General features: G+C 35.2%; 2 protein-coding genes across 16 annotated transcripts; one reads left to right on the top strand and one right to left on the bottom strand.

Moving 5' to 3' along the window:
• Positions 1-1,423: 1,423 nt before the first annotated feature.
• LOC145606616 (glycerol-3-phosphate dehydrogenase [NAD(+)] 2, chloroplastic-like) lies at positions 1,424-8,339 on the top strand. Of its 15 annotated transcripts, none has more exons than XM_081662414.1 (15): positions 1,424-1,546; positions 1,760-1,894; positions 2,041-2,103; positions 2,189-2,254; positions 2,841-3,085; positions 3,257-3,393; positions 3,477-3,582; positions 4,265-4,384; positions 4,586-4,655; positions 4,968-5,310; positions 6,163-6,218; positions 6,326-6,494; positions 6,738-6,820; positions 7,060-7,233; positions 8,074-8,339. In XM_081662414.1, the coding sequence occupies exons 5-8, from the start codon at positions 2,894-2,896 to the stop codon at positions 4,364-4,366; spliced, it is 537 nt and encodes a 178-aa protein (XP_081518540.1). In that variant the 5' UTR covers positions 1,424-1,546; positions 1,760-1,894; positions 2,041-2,103; positions 2,189-2,254; positions 2,841-2,893; the 3' UTR covers positions 4,367-4,384; positions 4,586-4,655; positions 4,968-5,310; positions 6,163-6,218; positions 6,326-6,494; positions 6,738-6,820; positions 7,060-7,233; positions 8,074-8,339. The 15 variants fall into 15 exon arrangements, with proteins under 15 accessions (XP_081518540.1, XP_081518541.1, XP_081518545.1 ...); XM_081662415.1 differs by having other exon boundaries at positions 4,586-4,687; XM_081662419.1 differs by adding an exon at positions 3,924-4,076 and having other exon boundaries at positions 4,265-4,655.
• Positions 8,340-11,562: 3,223 nt separating this feature from the next.
• On the bottom strand, positions 11,563-20,533 carry LOC145607916 (protein NETWORKED 1A-like). Its single transcript, XM_081663512.1, has 4 exons — positions 20,319-20,533; positions 19,559-19,825; positions 14,182-18,377; positions 11,563-12,975 (listed from the first exon to the last, which is right to left on the bottom strand). Exons 2-4 carry the CDS (start codon positions 19,659-19,661, stop codon positions 11,872-11,874), a joined length of 5,403 nt encoding a protein of 1,800 aa, XP_081519638.1. The 5' UTR covers positions 19,662-19,825; positions 20,319-20,533; the 3' UTR covers positions 11,563-11,871.
• Positions 20,534-22,448: the final 1,915 nt, after the last annotated feature.

Genomic DNA, 22,448 nt, shown 5'->3' with positions numbered 1-22,448 from the left:
GAAGAATCTAAGTTTCAGATCTTTTCATCATTATATAATTAGAACACCTTATCATATTTAATTCGAGGCATGCATTAAAATATATATGGATGTCCAACAAGATGTTTTTTTTTTTTTTTTTTTTTTTTTTTTTTTTTTTTTTGAAAGATGTCCAACAAGATTATTTATATGTTAACAATGTTGTTATTCTATGATTGGATTTTTGATGTTACTAATGAAACTATGATAAGTGCCTTATGGCCTGTTCTGATTTACTAAACTAAGCTGAGCTGAGTTGAACTGAACTGAACTAAAATTAAGCTGAAGATAACAGGCCCTTAGTATATATTTTTATGAGAGCATTTTGATAAAACTAAATAGAATGTGTCTTGCTATTTGATATTTTGATCCAAATTATGTTTATTTAGCTTCTAGTCTTCTAGAAAATACATATCAAACCTAACTAGGAATAGAATGTGTCTTGTTATTTGATCCAAATTACTACGTATGTTTTTTTTGCTTCTACTAAACACATATCAAACATAACTAGGAATTTATCTGTACGTAATACATTGACAATAGGGGTGTCCATAATTCGAATAAAAACCGAAATCCAATCCAATCCAAACCGAATTATCAATTCGGATCGGATCCGAACTTTAAATCGGATTGGATCGAATTGATATTTTTTGGAAATTCGGATTTTCAGATTGGATCAGATTTACCCTAATTGGATCCAATCCAAACCGAAAACCGAATTGTAAAATTAAGCTTGTATAAATATGGATTTCTTTATTTTTTGAAGTTTAGCTCAAATACTTACTACTACAAAAAATAAATTAGGGAGACTTTGTATTAATTAATTAATGACTTGACGTTGAACTATTTATTTTACTCATTATTTCAAAGACTTTTATTTGTATAAAAGCTTTATTTTTATAATTGTATTAGGAGCTAAAAAATAATGTATTATAATTCGGATTTTCGGATCGGATCCAATTAACCGAATTTTAATTCGGATTGGATCGGATTGGATCAAGACAGAAATTCGGATCGGATCGGATTGAAAAATTGAAAACCGAATTATATTTCGGATTGGATCGGATTTGGACTAAATCCAAACCGAAAACCGAACGGACACCCCTAATTGACAATGTAAATACATTACTACATTACAACTCCATAGTAATGGCCCAATCCTACACCCTTATAGTCTAAAGGTGATACTACCTCTGGTAATTTGTAGTTGCAACAAAGAAATTTTTTATATCTCACAAATAATACTCTTTATCTATATAACTATTAAAAGTGAAAACTTGGCAAGTTGAAAACTCCTTAGTAATAGTGTGATGACAATTTTGCCCCTCAAAAAGTACATTTACTATTTTGCCCTTATTAAGCTAGCTGGTGATCTGTTTGCTCCTTTTCTTTTGCTTTTTTGCTTGTTGGTGATATGTTCCCCACCATTTCTCTCTGCCAAAATGCTTAGCCGGTGTTTTGTTACCTGTTGATTACTTTTCCTCTCTCTCCTCAGTCTTTACCTCAGATTTCAATCTCTTTCCTCAAGGTGAGTTCTTTGATTTTCTCTTAATTAACGAATTGTAATTCTTGTAAAATTTTGATCTGTTTCAATAATTTTTGCTTTTGATTTTCTGCTCGATTTTGCTTTTGTTAAATTCGTTGTTTCTTCCAATTTTCATTTTCGATTTTCATGTTTGAATATTGATTTCGCTGAATTGTAGCTACGTGACTTTTTTATCTTTTTTCTCCATTGAAGCAGCTTTCGAGCCTTATCCGTTCCTCCATTAAAGAAAATTCTGAGCTTTCCCCTTCACTTAAGCAGCTTACAAGGTCTATTAAAAAAAAAAAAAAAAAAAAAAAAAAAAAAAAAAAAAAAAAAAAAGCAGCTTACAAGGTAATGTGATTTTGATTTTCAATCATCAATTTTCCATTTTAAAATCGGATTTACTCTTTGTGAATTATTATCAGATTTACTTCGATCTAATTTTGAGAAAAAAATGGAAACCAATTTTATTAATTTTTGTGGGTTGAATATTTTAGGGTTCAATCTGATCGAAAATTAATGTCGAGATCTCTTGATCGATTTGCTCACTTGCATTCTGGGTATGTCAAATTCTGATTTTATATACTCCATTGAAGCATACTCTCAGTTTCCCAAGCGGCTAATGTTCTTTCTCCTCCATTGAAGCAAATTCAGAGGTGATTTTAATTGCGGTTTTTGGCCTTTCTCTCCTCAAGTGAAACAAATTCAGAGGTAATATTTTTTTTTTTTTGTAATTAATCATCGAATATCAATTTTAAAATTTAGGTTTGTATTATTTCAAATTGATTCTAAATTTTGTTGATTTTATTTTTATTGGATTTGGAGCTGGTTATGTTGGTTGGATCGGGAATTTGATCTTGAAATTATTGGGTTTTATGTTTTCGGGTTTGATGATTTGAGAGTTTTTGGTGAAATGTGGCTTTTGATTTTCGCATTTTCTTTTGATTGATTGGTTTATACTCGGTTATTTGGGTTATACTGTTGAATTATGTATAGTCAATTTGGGGTTTTCGCTTCTATTTTCATTGTTTAATTCTAATTGATTGAATTTGGAGCTGGTTAAATTGTTTGGATCGGAATTTGATCTTGAGATTTATTAGTTTTTATGTTTTAGGATCTGATGTTTTGGGAGTTTCTGATGAAAATGTGGTTTTTGATCTTTTCGTTTGCATATGAATGATTTACTCTCGATTTTTTGGGTTATAATGTTGAATTTTGCGTTTTTATTGTTTGTTTTTAGTTGAAATTGGAGAGCTTTGAATTTGGTAATTGGCTTGAGTTTTGTTTTTATGGACAGATTTCTGGGCAATATAAGGCAGCTGCAAATATGTCCTCTACATCCATGCACACATGCTAATTCACCCCTCAAGTTCAGGAAACCTAAACCTTTTAGCAGTACGGAAGACCCTTATCACTCTCGATCTTTTGAGGAAGGCCATCTCCATCTCTCTTGAGTTGAGGAAGCCTACAAATAACTTTTCGACATTACTCGCATTGGAGCAGCGTCTGGGTTTTCACTGCTCCATTAAAGTAGCTTCTGAAGTAAGTACAAATTATGTAAAAAATTATACTACGTATATGTGGTTGATTCTTGTCAACTACGTTCTTTTGTTTGGTCTCACTTGCAATCTATGCTGTAATTCCTTTTTAACTTATAATATTTTTTTTTTTGAATAGTTTTTAACTTATAATTTAGTATTGCCTTATTAATAGGTAGTGGTGCTTGGAGGTGGCTCATTTGGTACAGCTATGGCCGCTCATGTTGCAAATAGAAAAGCAGAAATGGAAGTCAGTATGCTCATGCGTGAACCTCATGTTTGTCAATCTTTTAATCAAAACCATCTCAATTGGTAAAGCCTTGGCTTGATTCGCTCAAAGACTTGGCTCTCCACAGGAGTATTTTGTATTTAACCTTTTCATGGTTTCATTGCAGTAAATACTTTCCAAATCATAAGCTACCAGAAAATCTTATTGCTACAATTGATGCCAAATCTGCTCTGCAAGGTGCTGATTTCTGCCTTCATGTTGTGCCAGTGCAGGTTTCTAATCTTATATCCATTAGTTTGTTATTTCTTAGTAAACTTGTATGTCGCGTGCAGTTGTGTTTGATTGAAGAGTGATAATGCATGGTTTTATTTCTGCTCTGCACATGTGGCCTAATCGGCTTTTGTGTTTCAATCATACAAGTTCCAATACGGGAAACTAGGAAAGCATTAATGAAATATAAATCAACCACCAAAGTTGATCAGTAAAAATCCAAGATTTCGAAAAAAAAATCATTTATGATTCTGATGCTTGACTTAGTAGTATTGAGCCTTAGTATTGAGCGTTTAGTCATCTACCTCCTCCTGCTCCTACACCTCAAGTAACTGATCATTAGATGAAGGTTGTTTTGACAACGACAGCAGCAGTAGCAGCAAATCAATGGTGGATTTCGATCTGAACCAGAACGATTCATCATCATTATCACTGTCACTTTCTCTCTCCATGACTTCATCGAATTTCGCGAATTCGAGGTAACCTGCGTTTCAAGGTATGCAAGGGTTCAAAAATGGAGATTGTAGTATAAGGGTGGCTTAAATGGGGATTATTGGATTTGATTATCATTAATTATAATCAATGTTGTTGATGTTTGTGTTTTGTGGAATTGGAATTTCACTTTGATTTATTGAGAAACAAGATCAGTTGAAGTTGTGCAATTTTTTTGTGAAATTCGAACAGATTTGTAGGTGGTTTGGCGATTTTTTTTTTGGGTCTGCAGCAAGATGGCGAGACTTCTTTAATGGAAGCAAGAGGGTTTTAATTCTCCTCCCTTTTCTATGATCTGGGATTTTTTTTGGGGTATAAGGCTTTAGAATTCTTTTGGTTTTTCTGGTGTTTTATTTTTGTTTTATAAAATAGTTAGGATTTGGGTATTTTATTTTCAGTTTGATTTAGGAATTCTGATGATTTTTATAGATTACCTAATTGATTAATTTTGTTTTTAGTTTCTCGAATTTAATTGATTTAGGGTCTCTGATGAGTTTTGCTTTTGGATTTCAGCTTATCAAGACCAGTTCTGCCTAATTCATGTGATGAAACTTGGAATAGGCATGCGAGCAAATAGATGGAGGTTGGTTGAATCCGGAATATGGCACCAAAATGGTGCTGCCTCAGTTCTTCTACGGTTCTACCTATGTTTTTCGTTTTAGATTAATTTATTCTTCCAATGTTTAGGGTTGAATATTTTAGGGTAATTTTGCTCTTACTGCTGAAATTCTGTAATTAAAGATCGTAAAGGGTATACCAACAGTTGAGGTAGTTATAATCGGTCGTTTACATACAAACAATTGTGCGCATAATAAAACACAATGCTTGGAATGTTATCTTTCTGATGGTTAGGATGGAGATTATCTTTCTGACCCTTATTCCGGTTTTTCTTCAGAGGATCAAAAGTCTATTTCAATTCTCTTTACTAAGCATGACCAAATGGATTGGTGGAGATGTCTGATCAAAGGTGAGCCTGAAATTGATATGTAGAAAGCTGAACTTGAAAGCAGTAAGCTTTCTGACTTGGATCCTGAAACAAGATCAATTGTGGAGAAGATGATGGTAAGACTACAACTCTGAACTATTCCATCAAAATGAAGAAAGCTTCGATTGTTGAAATCTTTCGATGGAAGAAAAAGAAGCTCCTGGGGGTTTCAAATATTGAATCAAAGGAAGCTAATGTTAACAATCAGTGGGATTTCGAGGTTTTAGTTGGAATTGCTGATTGTGTTTTATTGGTATGGTTAGTTTACATTTGTCTATTACTTTTTTGGTACATCATACATTATTTGAATGGTTAGGATATTAAATGTAAAGGGTTGCATTGGATTTCATGTGTGATGTTTTTTTTATTAGCTTATATGTTTAATGACTGATAGGAGGTGGGGGTTAGATTTGGTATTGATAGCAGCAAGTTATTTTATTTTTTTATTTTTTTTTTGGTTTGGTCCATAGCTCTAGCAGCTTTGGATTGATTAGTTTGGGTGTCAAAGTTGTTGCTATTTCTTTACAGTTGGATTGGTTATCAAAGTTCTTGATATCACTTTCTCTTATTACACACCTACTTGGAGTGTTTTACTTAAGTCTAATATTTGAGGACCTCCAACAACGTATATATATCCTTATTAAATCGGAATATCGGATTGATGTTGCAAATCAAAGAGAGATTGATTGATGAAAAATTGTCAAACAATTTGTTCGATCCATCTCTCAATCACCCTCTTCCTTGCCATTTTCACACTGCCCATTTTGGAAGTGTTAAGGTTCTGCTAAATTATACTGGGTTTATGCTCTTATACTTTCAATAGTCACAGTTATTTAGAAAGGTGCATGACCACAATGTACTTGTATTGCTTGGTGGCTTATGAATTCTGATTGCATATCAGTATGTGTGAGGCCATGAGGGGAGTCTAAATTGGTCTGTGTTGTTCTCATGGGAATGGGAATAGTGTTCAGCAGTTAATAGTTGGTTTGTATTTTTTTTTTTTTTTGAAAAATAATAGTTGGTTTGTATTGTTCTCATGGTAGTGTGACTTGCTTTATTTGATTTCTCCTGAATTGCTTTATTTGATTTCTCCTGAATTGCTCAGTTTTCGGTGGGTTGCATTCCTCCCTTCTTGAAGAAGGGTCTCTTTGCTCAGTTGAGGTACCATTTGCTCTATCCTCTTTCTTTTTAAAAAAATTATTTCGATTATTCCATAATAATTATTATCGATTTCACTTAATGTATTGTTTTGATGATCCAATTTTCAGTGTTCTTGGTCGACTTGTCGCTCATGGATTTTCGGGTTTTGGGCCAACTTTACGATTCCAAGCCTTTGATACAGTCGAGCAATTGAAAGACAGGGAAAACCTCTTTTTCAACAATTGAAAGAGGGAATTTGAAAGACAGGGAAAACCTCTTTTTCAACAATTAAAAGAGGTAAGTTTTCTTTTATATTTTATTTCGCATTGTTAGTATTTTTAATATAAAGTTTTCTTTAAAATTCTTACAGTTTGAGATTTTTTGGTTTTTAATGCTGTTGAAATCTTTTTTAATTTTTTTTTTAATTAATTTTTGGTTTAGTTTTGATTCTTACAATTTGAAGATTTGAAGGTTATTTTCACCCTTTAATTGCTTTTGCATTTAAGAAAGGTTTTTGTTATATTGTTGGTAATTTTGCAGGTTTAGATTTTTTGGGTGGGAGATCTATTGTTAGCGCTTATTGATCATTACTCAGTGGCTCATGCTGGCCCTTGAAAGTCGAGGTCATAAATTTCTATTTTTATCGTATATTCTTATACAAGTATATTATTAAAATTAGTAATTGTGTGTTTACCACTTTTCAACTTCTTTGTAATTATATGATTTGAATTGCGGACTTTGTAATACTAAAGGTTAAACTGGCAAATACTTGTTGGTTTGCTGTAAATGTATCATGTATGCTCTCAGGGCCTTTCGCCTTATGCAGAAGATACTAATTAAGCTATGATTCTGGTGTCTGTAGGTGCATGCGGTGGGATTAAATCATGGCTAAGTGTAATTTTGCTCTACTTCGTAGAATTTCAAGGCATAAGAGGAGATTGAGAAGAAGAGGAAGAAGATGGAGCTTTGTGAGCGAGTTCAAGCTCAACTCGGTTGAGTCAAGGAGGAGACTATAAATCATAATAGATACTGTAAGGTGAAGTAAAACTCTTCCATAGATTGAAGTATTAGACATATGTACTACTGTAGTCGTTGTAAATTGTTTAGTTTGTAAGGTTACGTGTCTTTGTAAATCGGAGAATTGAATTAAGCCTTGAGGTGACAACTTAATCTCTGCATGATAAGGTGATAGTTGCATTGAGCACTTCCTTTCACATGCATAGTCTAGGATGTTTAAGAGGCCAATCATACATGGTTTTAAAATATACACTTTTCGATTTAATGATTTTTATTGATGGCTCCTACATGTTTTTCTCTTACCCATTTGTAGTCCAAAGAGTTGACTAGATTGTGCCAGCTGGTTGAGGAAAATATTGCCTATTGATTAAGGATTTCTGATGGTTAAATAGTCCTGGGTTCAAATCTCCTTATCCTTATATTTTTTAGAGGTTTAAACAAAATTAAGTTTGATTTTGGATTTCTGATGGTTTTTATAGATTACCTTTATTGAAAATTCAAAGGGGAAGCCCAGTTCAACGTAAACGTGGACAATGTTTGTTTTTGTGATCAGTTCATACTTTATTGCATATTATTTCTCTGATTTTAATTTGTTTGGGTTACCTAGATTTGGTTGTTGTGTAATGCTTTGTCGACGGTGGTCAGCAATCTTCACTTTTTTTGCTGAATTTAATGAGAGGGCTAAACAATTCAGTGGGGACAAGGACAAAAGATGCTCTAAATTTGCATTTCGAGATGTATATTTAAGTTTGAAGAATACAGGAGAGCTCGTTTTAAGACAAATTTAGTCTTTGATTAGATTGAATTAAATCTTATGCCAAATATCACATTGTATTTAATCATTTACATTATGTTTCAGGGAATCTTTAACTTGCTACAGAAAATCAAAGATACCACAAGAAAACAATTGGAAGTAGGTAAAACAAATCAACAAGAAGAAAAGTTAACAAGAAATTTGGGGATACAATGCCGAAAAGAGTTGAACAGAGATTCTGTAATTTTTTTTGCATTTGTAATGGAAAATCTTACTACTCTTTTGCATTGTACTCATATTCCTCTAACATTAAGTAAACTCTTGTAATTTAACCTCTGTCCATCGGATCAAAAGATACACTTTTGTACCTATATTATTCTAAAACCCTTTGTTTTAATTTGAGCATCATAACATAATAGTATAATATCAATAATAGTTCATGCTATTTTCTTGAGTAATGAATCATGATCTTACAAAGTTAATTTCGCCAATTTTCATGCCTTATTTTATTAATAATATGCATCATGGGAACACAATGTAATAGATTCATCGAGCACAGCAGTGAGCCAATGATGGAGCTAGATAAGCTATACACTTATACTAACCCATGAATCTATGATACAATTACCAAAACTTGAGCTATGGAATCACTAACAAACATTGATATCTTCATTAGTTCATGAGTAAGTGTTTTTTTATGTGTATACAACCACAATGAGAGAAGGAGAGAAAGGGAAAGGGAGGTAGAGAAAAAAGAACCAAAATGGAGAGAATCATCGAGAGAGAGAGAGAGAGAGAGAGGGAACTAAGAAAGCGAAGAGTTTGAAGAGAAAGACAAAGAGGGGCTAAAAGATAGGGCAGACCGAAAGATAGAGATACCAGTTCAAAAGAGATAAGGGGTAGTCTATAAGAAGGGATAAAGGCCAAGAGAAAAAAAAAAGTTAGAAAAAAATAGGAGAGGTAGAAATATGGGTTATGAAAGAAAGAGGATGAGATAGAGAGAGACTAAAAAAAAGATATAGAGACAGGAGAAATGCAAGGGGGTTGGAAAAGAAATAAAGAGAGTGATAAATAGGGAATAAGAATGAGAGGATAGGACAGAGAAAGAGTGTATGATATAATAATAAAGAACGAAGGAGAAGGCTCGAGGGAGAGAGAGATAGGGGGAGGGGGAGTAAGTACGACCTATAATTTTGGATTATTGTTTTATCATTTATCACTTATTTGAACTCGATTTTGTCACAACATATATTATCAAACAAAATATTTTTGGTGCAGCAAACCACACTGTGTGATAGGGGTTACCCGAGTTATTTTGTTAAGGGTTATCCGAGTTATGTAATCAGGGGTTACTCGAGTTACTCGGTTAGGGGTTACTTGTGGGGTTCATATAGGGGTTACTCAAGAGGTGCACTCGGTTAAGGGTTACTTAAGAGATTACTCAATTAGGGGTTACTCGAATTACTCGGTCAAGGGTTACTCGCAGAGTTACTCGGTCATGGGTTATTCGAGTTACTCGGTCAAGGGTTACTCGAGTTACTAGGTAATGGGTTATTTAAGGAGTTCGGTAAGGGGTTACTTGAGTAATTCGATCAGGGTTACTTATAGAGTTCGGTCAAAGTTTACTCGGTCAGCGGTTACTTGAGGGTTCATTCATGGGTTACTTGAATATTACTCAGTCCGGGGTTAGTCGGTCAAGGGTTACTTAAGATAGAGTAGGAGAGATAAGAAAGAAGGAGAGAAAGGGAAAGGAAGGTAGAGAAACAAGGGCCAAAATAGCTTAAAGAGAATCATCGAGAGAAAGAGAAAGGGAACAAGGAAAGTGAAGGGTTTGAAGAGAGAGAGACAAACAGGGGCTAAGAGATAGGGCAGACTGAAAGATAGAGATACCAGTTAAAAAGAGATAAGGGGTAGGTTATAAGAAGGGATAAAGGCCGGGAGAAAAAAAAATTAGAAAAAAAAATGGGAGAGATAGAAATATGGGTTATGAAGGAAAGAGGATGAGATAGAGAGAGGCTAAAAAAATATATAGGGATAGGAGAAATGCAAGGGGGTTGGAAGAGAAATAAAGAGAGTGATAAATAGGGAATAGGACTGAGAGGATAGGATAGAGAAAGAGTGTATGATATAATAATAAAGTACGAAGGAGAAGGCTCGAGGGAGAGAGAGATAGAGAGTAAGTGCAACCTATAATTTTCGATTATTGTCTTATTTTTTCTCACTTAATTAAACTCAATTTTGTCACAACATATGTTATCAAACAAAAACTTTTTGGTGCAGCAAGCCACACCGTGTGATAGGGGTTACCCAAGTTATTTTGTTAAGGGTTATTTGAGTTATGCAGTCAGGGGTTACTCAAGTTACTCGGCCAGGGGTTACTTGTGGGGTTCATATAGGGGTTACTTGAGAGGTTCATTCACTCGATTAAGAGTTACTTGAGCGATTACTCAATTAGGGGTTACTCGAATTACTCGATCAAGGGATACTCGAGGATTTACTCGGTCATGGGTTACTCGAGTTTCTCGGTCAGAGGTTATTCAAGTTTCTAGGTAAGGGGTTATTTAAGAAGTTTGATCAGGGGTTACTTGAGTAATTTGGTCAGGGTTACTTAAAGAGTTCGGTCAGGGGTTACTCGCTCAGCGGTTACTTGAGGGTTCATACAGGGGTTACATGAAAAATTACTTAGTCCGGGGTTAGTTGGCGGGAGTTACTTAAGATAGAGGAGGAGAGGAAGGGGAGAAGGAGAGTAAGGGAAAGGGAGGTAGAGAAATAAGGGCCAAAATTGAGAGAATCATCGAGAGAGAAAAAGGAAACTAGGAAAGCGAAGGGTTTGAAGAGAGAGACAAAAAGGGGCTAAGACATAAGGCGGGCCGAAAGATAGAGATACCAGTTCAAAATAGATAAGGGGTTTGCTAGAAGAAGGGATAAAGTCCGGGAGAAAAAAAAAGTTATAAAAAATGGGAGAGATAGAAATATGGGTTATGAAGGAAAGACGATGAGATAGAGAGAAGAAGAGAAAGAGAAAAAGAAAAATTGGAGCATCAACCATACAAAAAACACAATTTAACCCAAATCTAAATGCACATTGATCAGTTCCGGCTAAAACAATTCATAAATTGCAAATATAATTCTATCAATTTGAACATGAATAAAATTAACAAACAAATGATAGATATCAAGTACAAATGTATCAATTTAAATATGTATATTATCAATTTGAGCATGTATAAAATTTTAAGATAAGCTAGGCTAAGCCCAATTCAACCTACAAATCAATAGCTTAATAGCTGGGCCATAAAATCATCTTTTGTTAATTTGGTACAACAATGACATTACTAATCCATATGTAAAGTAACATTATATTTGTAGATACAACGAATAATATGTAAAAATTCAACAAATTAATTACACTTTTACCTTAAGTGCTATGCAAAACTATTTTGATTCGCCAAATGGAGCGCGCGCATCGCGCGCGCGGAAGTCCATAACTAGTAGCAACTAAAAATTGACGGATGTACTATGAGTTCGTATAATTTTCATAAATAGGTAACTAAGTACCTCTAATACAGGCTTCTGCAGCACAACACACATAAATTAGGCTGTTCATTATCCCCTTTATTCATATACTGAACAATGATATTAGTACGTAAATCAGGGGTAGAAAACACAATAGTCATACATTAGGGGAGTTTCAATTGCTACAACACTCATTCATAAACTAGGAATTAAAAGCTGTTCAGAATCTAATACAATTAGATCAGAATGTTTCCTGACTCTAATCCTAAAAATTGCAGGGTATCCCAACAAAAAAGGACTGATCCTGCATTGTACAGTGAGCAGCGACTCTAGGAGCTCGAGTAAATTGCTCAACCAGCTCAACAACATATACTTCACAAGACTGCCTCAGTTTTTCGTAGCTGTAGGTCTCAAGCAGCCACAGAAACGGGGTTTCTTCTGCTTTTTATTCTTGCGCACGCGGCTGTAGAAAAACTCCCTCAACACAACTGATGCACTGCTTCTGGAAACATTCTCTTTGCCTTTGCTCTTCTTTTCGTCCTTCAGCCTCTGCAGCACGTACTGCATTCTCTGCATCTCTACCTCTAATTTCCCGATATTTTCTGCCTCCTTCCGTACTTGCTCCGAGACTCTCTTTTGCCAGGTACTCTCAGCCTCATCTGATATTCTCTCACCCCTCCCCTCTGTAGTGACTGAACGCTCCTCGATGCACCTAATCAACTCAGCATTGACATCCATTAAGTGGACGACAGAATTCTCCACGTCCTGTAATTGCCCCCTGAAAGTGTCGTAATCAGCATCTTCACCTTTCTTCCTTCTCTTCTTTGGCTCCATTGTTTTCTTTAATTCTTGGACCGAAACCTGTAACCCTGTCAACTTCTGTGCATCAGAAGAAAGTCTCTCCAAGACCTTTTTCTTCGTTCCTTTTCTAGTCAACTGAGCACCTCTATTTGACAATTCTAGCCTATCAACTCCTAATTCTTTCTCAAATTGTGATTCCGGAGTTGGATTCAAACTAGATTGGTTCACAATTTCATCTTCTATGGTATCAGTTCCTTGTTCGAGCACTTCGCCGATCACTTGATCATGGCAGCTGTCTTCTTCTGCAGCTTCCCATAGCCCAAGCATCTGGTCATCGGATCCGCCACTGCCTCTCTTACTGACGCTCTGGAATGAACGGCCTGATGCTTGGTCAAGGGGTATATCCTTCATCTCTTCCCCAGTTTTGATTTCACAAGCTTCCGATATGGAAACCCGGCTACTGCGCCGATGCTCCTCCTGGTAGTGAGAGTTAATTCTTGATTTCAATTCTTTAATCTCTTTAAGTGCAGCTTCAAGTCTGACATTGTTATTTGATTGTTCCTGCATGGCAACCATTTCCTTTTCTTTTTGCAATATGTCTTCTATCACCTTGATTCTGTCCTGCAGTTTCCGCAGCTCAAAATAGCTACTTGAAGATGCTGAACTTTCTTCTGTCTGGTCCAAAATTCCCTGTATACAAGAATACAAATTAATGCAATTTCGACATGCATATTTTAACGTACAACAAGGAATTACTTGATTACATGACACTAATGTATGAATATCATTCATAGTATTGTACATTCATGATTCATCGTCCTGAATAACAACCAATTACAGATTACTGCACATCCCAAATGAATAGGCCACCCACTACAAAGGATTTAATGTACTAATCCTATTTTCTAATGTTTCTAACATTCACTGTTTGCTAATTAAGGAAAAGGAGAGACTGTAAAAAATTGGGTAGTGTAGAGGAAAAAAAAAAAAGAAAAAAAAAAAATTGGATAAAGCCAGGGATTGGAAAAGGTGAGTGGGTGTAACAGAGTGAGTGAAAAGGTCTAAATATTGTGAGGTAAGAGGGGAAGTGTAGTAAAAGAGATTTGTCAAAATGTAATAAAGTAGATATGTTAAGAACATCATGAAATGGACAAAAATGAAACATATTCAAAACACTATGAAACTGAGGTAGTATATTTTTATTTGCGTCTTTTCTATTGACTTCACTCTATTACCTATCAATTGTCCCATGAATAAACTAGACAGGTTACATAGACAAAACCGTTTGTAATGTCTTTCATGAAAGTTTGATAGTTTGTAAACAAAAGATCACAGGAATTGTACGAAAAAGAGTTTCCAAAAATGAGATGATAAATATAGATGTTTATAAGTCAAAGGCCAAAGATTTTGGTCAAAAAAGAATAATAGCAGAATTGAAAATTTTAATAGTTTTTGAACAAAAGAGGCCTACTTGTAGTTAGCTTGTGTCTACTGTCAGTTACAATGAATGTTAGAATATTGGGCAGATATTACTTCATATCAATGTACTTGTCTATCAATCCAGCAATTTGCAACATGCATTCTATTCCTAGACAGCTAACATAAACAATAAATAAGAAACAAAAAAAAAATAAACAATAAAAAAATTGTAAGTTGATAAACCTTAATTTTATAACCTCACACTATACTAGTAACCTATCTGTTAAACCTTAATTTTATTAATATTCCTTTATGACAAAACGCCAATCATAAGATACAAAAGCATTAAGCAGTTAAGAAACAAAACTTTGATTAAAGAATGTTATAACAAATTAAAGATTATTAGGACCATAAGCAATCGTTAATATAAGGTATAGAGAAAACATGAGATAAGTGAAGGAATAATAAGATCAATACCTGTGTTTCTGCAGTAGTATGTAACTTGGACTGCATGAGTGGATTTTTCTCAAGCAACACAATGCTATCCTTAAGAGAGGCTATAAGTGGTAGGCATGTAGTAAGCTGGGATCTGAGAGCCTCGGCTTCATTTTCCAGTGAGGTAACTCTTCGTTTCATGGTCTCAACCTCTAAGCTTCTTTGATTGCTTACATCTTCAAGGCACACACATAAGTTGCTCAGATCATGAACCTTGTTCTCAAACAGAACTTCGCGTACAGAAGAAATCTGGAGATCAAAATAGAAGGAATCTGCCTCAGCCTCCCAGAGTTCAAATTCATTACTCCTTTCATGCAGCTCTGAGGCCAAGATCACTTCTCTTATCTTATATTCTTCTATCTCTTCATGTAGCTTGCCTACTTCAGACTCCAAGTTTCCATTAGCATCACGAAGAGAAACAATTTCCTTCTCCTGGTATTTGTTATCTTCGGAAAGTTCAACCATCTGTTGCTGTAAAACTGTCCTTTTAACTTCTAAATTTTCATAATCCTTTTCAAGATACTGAACAGTACAGCACAATTCTGCATTTACATCATCTGCTGCTTGAAGCTTTAACTCGAATTCTGAAAGTTCTCTATCTTTTTGGTTTACCAACTCCCTCTCATCAGAAATTTCACGTCTCAACTGATCATTACGAGCACTGAGTTCAAGTTGCATATCCTCCAACTCCTTCATCGATGCTTTCAGGGCCACATTCTCCATTTCCTTAACTAACAGATTTTCCTCCAATTTTATGGATTTACTTTCAAGATCCTTGAAAGCTTTTCCCAGGGAATTCATCTCTTCAAAAACTTCCTCCAACTCCCAAGATTTCTCAATACCATAGTTCTTCAAGATCATAGACTGATAATTGAAAGCTAGGGCCTCAACAATGATGTAACTACTTTCCTCTTCTAAGATGTTCTTTTCCATCTTAATGTGCGATAACTCCTCCTGCAAACAACTGTTTTCGTCGAAAACAGACAGATTTTCCTCCTCGAGTGAAACATATGCACCTTGTAGTTGTGTTTGCTTCACATGTAAGTCCTCCACTTTAGCGTTCAAGGCTTCTTCCCGTTTCTCTCTATCATCTAATTCCATACTCAGCTGCCTGCTCCTCTCCAGAAGCTGATGTTTCTCATCTTCAACCATCACAAGTTTTTGAGCCAATGTTTGAGACTCCTGCTCAAGGATGGTCTTCCTGGATGAAAGTTCTGCGCATTCAATATGAAGCTGCCCAAGTATTGTTGTTAGAATGGATTTCTCAAACAATATCTTCTGATTCTCATCCTTGCTTTCTGACAAGGAGTGTTTGATGTTTCTAATACTGGCAAGTATACATGGAACGAAATTTTGCTCGGCTTCAATTTCACTACCATATTTGATCTCAAGAGCTTTCAGAACTTGATTGATTCCTGTCCTCAGTGCTCCGATTTTGTCCAACAAGAACTCAGCTTCCACTTCTCGAATCATGTTCTCACTCTCTAGTTCTGTAATCAGCTTCTCAGAAGCTTTATTAGCTTCAATATGTCTCTGGCACTCAATCAGAAGCGAGTAGTTTTTGTCTTCCATATCTTGAATAAATTTCTGCAAGATGAAAATCTCAACCTGAGCATTGACAGCTTTCTCCAGCTCCTCCTCGAATTCCTTCTTCCTATACTTGTTTTCTTCTTGCAAATCATGGATGCGGCCCTCAAGTCCTGATAACCTTGATTCACTTGTCAGCACAAGACTTGCACGTTCTTGCTTTTCAAAATCAAGTGAAATCCTTAATTCATCTACTTGACTAAGCGTTGATTTTTTCTCCTTTTCAAGATCCATATACTTGTCTTCTAAGTTTGTGAATCTTATTTCCAACTTCTCCAGCTTCTGTTCCACGATCTCCAGCCGAGAAACCAGGCCACTTCTCTCATCCAGAAGATTAGATTTTTCACTAGAGAGTAGCTGGCAAAAATCCTCCAACCCCTTTGATTTAGCTCGTAAACCTTCCAGTTCAGCATTCGCACTTGAGAAGGAATTATGCAACAAGGTGTTTTTCTCCAAGAGATTCTGCATAGTTGCAGTGATTGATTGTAATTGGGAAAGAAGGGCAGCTTTCTCAGCAACCATGGATGACTTATCTTCATTAAGGTCATGGCAAGATTCCTGCAGAGCCTGCGCCTTCTCCTTGGATCGTTGCAGCTCGGCATTTACCTCCAACAATAAGGTTTCTAAATCTGCATTTTTTTTAAGCAGCTCTTCCATGTCTTGCAACTTTTTGACAAGAGCTTCTCTATCATTCATATCCTTCATAGACAAATCCTTAAGCCTCGAATTATCATCTTGCAAGTCCTTGACTGATGATGCAAAGCATTCTGGATCTAGACCAACAGACTGCACTTGTAACATGAGAGTTTGATATCTCTTGTACAAGCCCTCCATTTCTTCTTTTAAATTGTGAACTTGAAACTGGAGAGCATCACTTTGATCGGCTTGATGTTTAACCTCAGCTTCAAGTTTCTCTTTGACTTCCTTTAGTCTCAACATCTCATCTTGGAGACTGTTTTGTGAGATAGAGGAGGAAGAATTCAAATCATTCAGGGTTTGGTTTTCATCCTTCAGTCGCCTAACCTCTTCTTCGAGATCCTGTTTGCATATCTCAAGGTCATTCATCATTTGAAGCCCATTTTTGAGTTCCGATGTTAGAGCATTCTGCTTCTCTTGGGATTGAGCATGTAGATCCTGAAGACTATGTAGAGTAGCTTCTACTTGAACAAATCGGGAGTGCTCCTCTTGTAAGTTGGTCTTCAATTTTTCCAATTCAGTCTCCTTTTCTGAAAGTATCTGGTCTGCTGCTGCTATTTTCATCACTAACTTTTGTGCTTCTGACTGTAGAGTTTCATTCATTTTGTCCAACAGATCACACTTATCCTCAGCACCCCTCAGTTTAGCAGTATTCAGCAAGATCTGGGAATTAAGCCGAATATTATCTGCCTGAGCTTCAGTCAGCTCGAGCTGCAGTTTAGAAATTGTCTCCAAGCTCTGTTTGTAACGAAGAGCGACTTCATCTTTCTCTCCAATTACTCTGTCAACTTCTTCCTTCAAGGACTTTACTTCACTCTCGGCCTTTTCAGACTGCACACTGAGTAGTTTCAAGCTCTCCAATGCTTCTGCAAGTCTTTTCTCTAAAGCAGCTATCTTTTCTAGACACTCTTTGTACTGAAGCTCAGCAGCTTCTTTCTCAGCTTGTAGTGTTGCAACCTCTTGCTTTAAATTTTGACATTCATGTTCTGCGTCAGCAGCCCGCTCAGTCAACCCCTTCGAATTGTCCCAAGCTTGAGAAAGTGAACTTTCAACAGCAGCTAAATTTTCTGAAGCTTCTCTGTATTGCAGAAGACTTGAATCTCGTTCAGCTTCCATTTTTGTAAGGGCTTCTCTCAATGCTTGAATCTCGACCTTAGCTTCAGACACTAACCCATCAATATCTCCAGAGCTTTTTTGGGCATGATTAAGATCTTTCTCCAAACTAGATATGTTATCCAGAATCTGCTGGTATTGGAGGAAAATAGAATCTCTTTCGGCTTCAAGCTCAGCAAGGGTCTGCCTCAAGCTCTCCAGTTCACTTTCAGCTTTACTTGCTCGCTCAGATTCATTAAGAACCTGGCTCTTCAACTTCTGATTCTCCTTTGTTAACTGAGATAAAATGCCACCTGAACTCCTCTCTTTTGTTCCACTGTCATGCCAATTTTGGCCACCTTCAGGCCTACTATCAGCAGTACTTGATTCTTCTGGCCCAACTTCAGCTGAACGAAACATATCATTAAGCTGTTTCAGACCCTTCCTGCTGGTTCCACTGCCTTGTGAACTGGAAGCTGAGTGCCCCTGAAAATTATCCGAATCAAATGTAGACCGAATCGGATGTGTTTCAGATGTCTCCGACTCAGAACTCGAGGCAGCATCATCAGCTAGTGCAAATGGTAATTGGTCAGGAAAAGCTTGTGCCATCGTTCGATGAGCATGGCGGAGCTCTCCAGTGGCATGGTTATATCTTTCAGCCAATGCGCGATAAGCTCTGTAGAATTCTTCAACCAGTTTCATAAGCTCAGGTCGTTTCTTATAGTACATCTCAGCCCTCCTAGCAAATGAATCAGCATCCTCTTCTATGAGCTTAATCATCGCTTTTACTTTGGAATCCATGTCTGGCCAAAAAAAAAGGAACATGACTTAGACAAATAATTGGTGATAAAAGAAACTACCAAACCTTTATGATCGATCCGTTAGTGCAACAAATCAGCATAGAAACAAGAATTTTCATGGAGGACACATTTTAGATCAAAATTAAATAGATGCAAATCTACATGAGTTTACAAGATATTACTTGCTTCATTTTCTACTGGAATATAAGATAGCTGCATACCTCATGATACTTATTACCTCTGTTTCTGAATGATTTCAACACTTCTCATTTCAGTCCATTTCTAAAAGTTCTTAACATTAGCATTCTGCTATTTTCGGCAAATACATTTTACCCTTTTACCACAATATTTGCACCTTTTCACTTTCTCTTAATTTATCTATATTTTCCTTATACCAACTTTTTTACAATCTCTCTTACTTTACCACCTTTATTTCACCACATCAACACATTCTCTCCTATTATGTTCATAAATGCACAAACTAGTATATGTTAATATCAAATAGAAATGGAGGATACGTTGTATTTCCTTTGATTCAAAAAAATTGCAATACTTTGACTAGCATGATTGCACAACTTTGCCCATGATATCATGAAAAATACAATAAAACTAAATCAGAAACATTTTACTAGATAACATTTGCTTTCATTAAATTACTAAAATATGTGGTAAAAGTCAGGATATATTGCAAAAACTAAAAGTGTTGCTATTATTTTAAAATGAAGGAATTACCCTTCATCAGAATATCAATATTGATCACTACACAAGCTCATACACTAAAATCGGCTAGATATAATGTAAAAATAATTACCAGAGCTTCTGAAATGCCAGCTCTACAAAACCAAGAGATTTTCACAGCTAAGATAGTGCTCGTAAGATTTCACGAAAAAAAAGTCTTGAAGATTTTGAAATTACCAGTAACCACATGATTTTGAGTTGAGCTTCAAATACAGTTATTAAATTAAAAATCTCAATGCTATTCAAATCAAACATGATAGAAGACATCGCAACCCGACCACGACAGGAGCAGCACATCAAAATAAAAGAGACACAACAACAGAATCGATGAATCAACAAGCAAGTCAAAAGTTAATATGACATATTTTACACTTAATGTATTTCAAAATGCAGAAAAAACAATGTCAAAAAAATCATATTTGAGCAATCTAGTAGAAAATATGTACCTTTAAGATTTTCCTGAAGCCATTTAGAGTTCTTGGGGCTAACATGGCTATCCCACCACCATGAATACAACCGCCTCGACTCTGAATGCAATAAGGTCCCCATGACTGCTGCCACAAGCAGCCAAGCGGCGGGTTTCGACCTTGCTAGAGGCTGGTCTCCACACCAGTAATGAAGGTTTTCCCAGGCCAGAATACCAGGAAACAATCAACCCTTACACTCCCAAAGCAAATTACACCACTTCCAAGTTCCAAACCTTACTTTTCAATCTACAATGTGAAAAGCAAACTAATTAACTTGCTATAAATCCAATTCACACAGCAAGAAAATTCATCCGATGTTACTCGGAATATTCATTTATCTCAAGTACCCGTGTCAGATACTCAACATTGGAACATAGCCAAGTTAGTTAGAGCCTTCATTTTTTACCAAATCCATTGAAATTTTTCACAAAATAGCCGAGTTAGACACTTGAACATATACCACATGGGTACTCAGTCCGAGCAACATAGATTTATTATTTGATTAATTTCAATTTGAATCAACATCAACCCATAAAATTGATATCCAATTAGGATCTTCAAAAATCAACCCAAAATGTAATACTCGAAATAATTGCAAAACTAACACCAACCCATTAATCCAAATCATAACAAAAATACATTTATACAATCATCATGATTCAACCAGAAAAAACACCCAAAAAAATGAAATCATGAATGTATATTATAAAGTTGATTGACATTAAAAATAAAAACTTACCAAACATTAAATTAAAACACAACCAACTACTAAAACTTGTGGATTAGCAGCAAAGAAAGGGTACTAAAACCCAGCTGCATTTCAAAACCATTCATTCATCCCATTTACATGCCTTTTTCTCTCTCTAAGTCTAGGTTTGTTTCTCTCTCTCTTTCCAATGAGAGTGAGTTGAAGTTTTAAGTCCAATGAAATGATGCACTGGTAAGTGTCAGAGATGGAGGAGAGAGAAAGAGAAGGTAACGTACATTATAACTAAAAAAAGTTAAATTAAATGTCGGCATTTTTAAAATAAATTTTTTTTAAAAAAAAAAAAAAAAAAAAGTATTGAAGGGTAGGAGAAATTATTGCACATGTGATTAAGTCAGAAATCGGAATTACTGAATATAGGTGTATAAACATGTACCAAATCGTGTGTGTCCTGCTGTACCATTTTAAGACTATGGCTAGATGTTTAGAAATTAATAAAGCCGTGTATAGGTAGAGGTCACTATTGGGTCGGTTGACTAGGACCATTCCAGTAATCCTAATTTATTTACCTGTGTTGTACACTCGTATGTGAATGGATCAACTGAATAAGTTTAAATTAGATTAGATTTAAAAATTAAGTTTAAATTAGATTAGATTTAAAAATTAAGTTTAAATTAGATGGATTAGAAAAAATTTGTTTGAATCGAATCAAATAAGTAAGAAAAGTTCTAATCATATTGAATAAGGAAATCAAGGTAACCTAAACAGAATCTTAGTGTTCTCAAATCGTTTCTAACCTCAATAGTACTTGACCTAGGTCAAATCATTAAAAGTCTCTATTAATAATTGTTTTTCTCATTAATGACGGCAATTAGTAGTGATATTTTAGGATTGTATGTCAATAATTACTATTAACAACAATAACAATAATAATTATTCACTGATACCTTTAGACTTCATATTGGTATAGGCATGAGGATCAAGGAGTGGAGGGATGGTTAGTCCCTCCATCTCCCCCCGGTGTGACCAGGGTTCGATCCTCATCCTCATCTCTCATGTGATAGGAGGGACATCTCCATATCTACCGTATAAATAAATATTTGTATAGACATTGTACTAACATGAGATTAAAAGTAACATTAATCCTGTCATATCGTACGTGACTCATTCAATCCGTCTTACTTTAATTGTCACAATTTATTTTGACACAAACTTAAAATATTATAGATGGAACAGAGATAAATGGGTCAACTTCATAAAAATGTGTAAATTATTGTAAAACTACGGGGCAATATTCCGTAAGATTAATACTTGTAGTAAATATTCATAATTATCTCATCAATCGTTAGCAAGCTAGTATATTTGTCGTGTAACCTTGCTCCTATGAAAAGAACAGGATAAGTAGTTTTTTATTTTGATCTCTCTTTTGTCCTTTCCATAACAGTATAACAGTACGGTACCCCGCTTGATGTGATGATTCAGTGATCTACAAATACATTAGTTAATCATAGAATGCCTAATCTAACCTTGCTTTTCTTGAAGATGTTTCTCTTTGGGTTTGGCAAATGCAAATACTTTATATTAAGGCAAAAGCATATTATTTACCATTTCTTGCTCCTTATTTAATGGGGTTAGCATATCCATAAAGTAAAAATGAATTCTGGAAAATATCATGGATAATTGCTTTATACCATTAAATCTGCATCTTGAATTGACCTAAACCTAAATTTCACCACACTCCATTTGTGTTGCTCCCAAGGTAAGGTTAATTGTATTGGATGCTAATGAAAATGGAATAATTTTATCGTACTTATATCCTTAATAGTGGCGCTGTGGCGCATTAAAATATTTAATGGGGTCAAAATACATTTGATAAATTTTTGATGGGGTCAAGTGGGTAATTTTATTGAAAAAACTCAAAAAAGAATTTAACTAAAACTTTATTTTATAGGACAAAAGTTTATTTTTTCATGTCCAAGTGGGGTCTAGGGACCCCGCTTATTGCTTGTACATGCATCCGCCACTTATCCTTAAGATCTTAATTTATGTTTGAGACATGAATATGATAAAGGTTTATTCTATGAGCTACATGAATATGTCTTGAAATAAAAGTAAATACATGTGTAAGATTGATTTTTGATGTACAATAACTACAAATGACAA

The sequence above is a fragment of the Chenopodium album genome, chromosome 23, assembly GCF_948465745.1.
Source record: "Chenopodium album chromosome 23, dcCheAlbu1.1, whole genome shotgun sequence".
NCBI classification, from domain to species: Eukaryota; Viridiplantae; Streptophyta; class Magnoliopsida; order Caryophyllales; family Amaranthaceae; genus Chenopodium; species Chenopodium album.
Note: the sequence above shows the minus strand (reverse complement) of the source record. Positions and strands in the feature narration are given on the sequence as shown.

Bases quoted from the DNA above. Each gene is read 5' to 3' on its own strand.
- LOC145606616 (XM_081662411.1), top strand. From the start codon at position 2,894: ATGCTAATTCACCCCTCAAGTTCAGGAAACCTAAACCTTTTAGCAGTA. The intron at 3,394-3,476 runs GTAAAGCCTTGG...GTTTCATTGCAG, and splicing joins AATCAAAACCATCTCAATTG to TAAATACTTTCCAAATCATA. The intron at 4,688-4,967 runs GTGCTGCCTCAG...GTTTTTCTTCAG, and splicing joins CGGAATATGGCACCAAAATG to AGGATCAAAAGTCTATTTCA.
- LOC145607916 (XM_081663512.1), bottom strand. From the start codon at position 19,661: ATGGGGACCTTATTGCATTCAGAGTCGAGGCGGTTGTATTCATGGTGG. The intron at 18,378-19,558 runs GTACATATTTTC...TTTTTTGGCCAG, and splicing joins GCTTCAGGAAAATCTTAAAG to ACATGGATTCCAAAGTAAAA. The intron at 12,976-14,181 runs GTATTGATCTTA...TCTTGTATACAG, and splicing joins ATACTACTGCAGAAACACAG to GGAATTTTGGACCAGACAGA.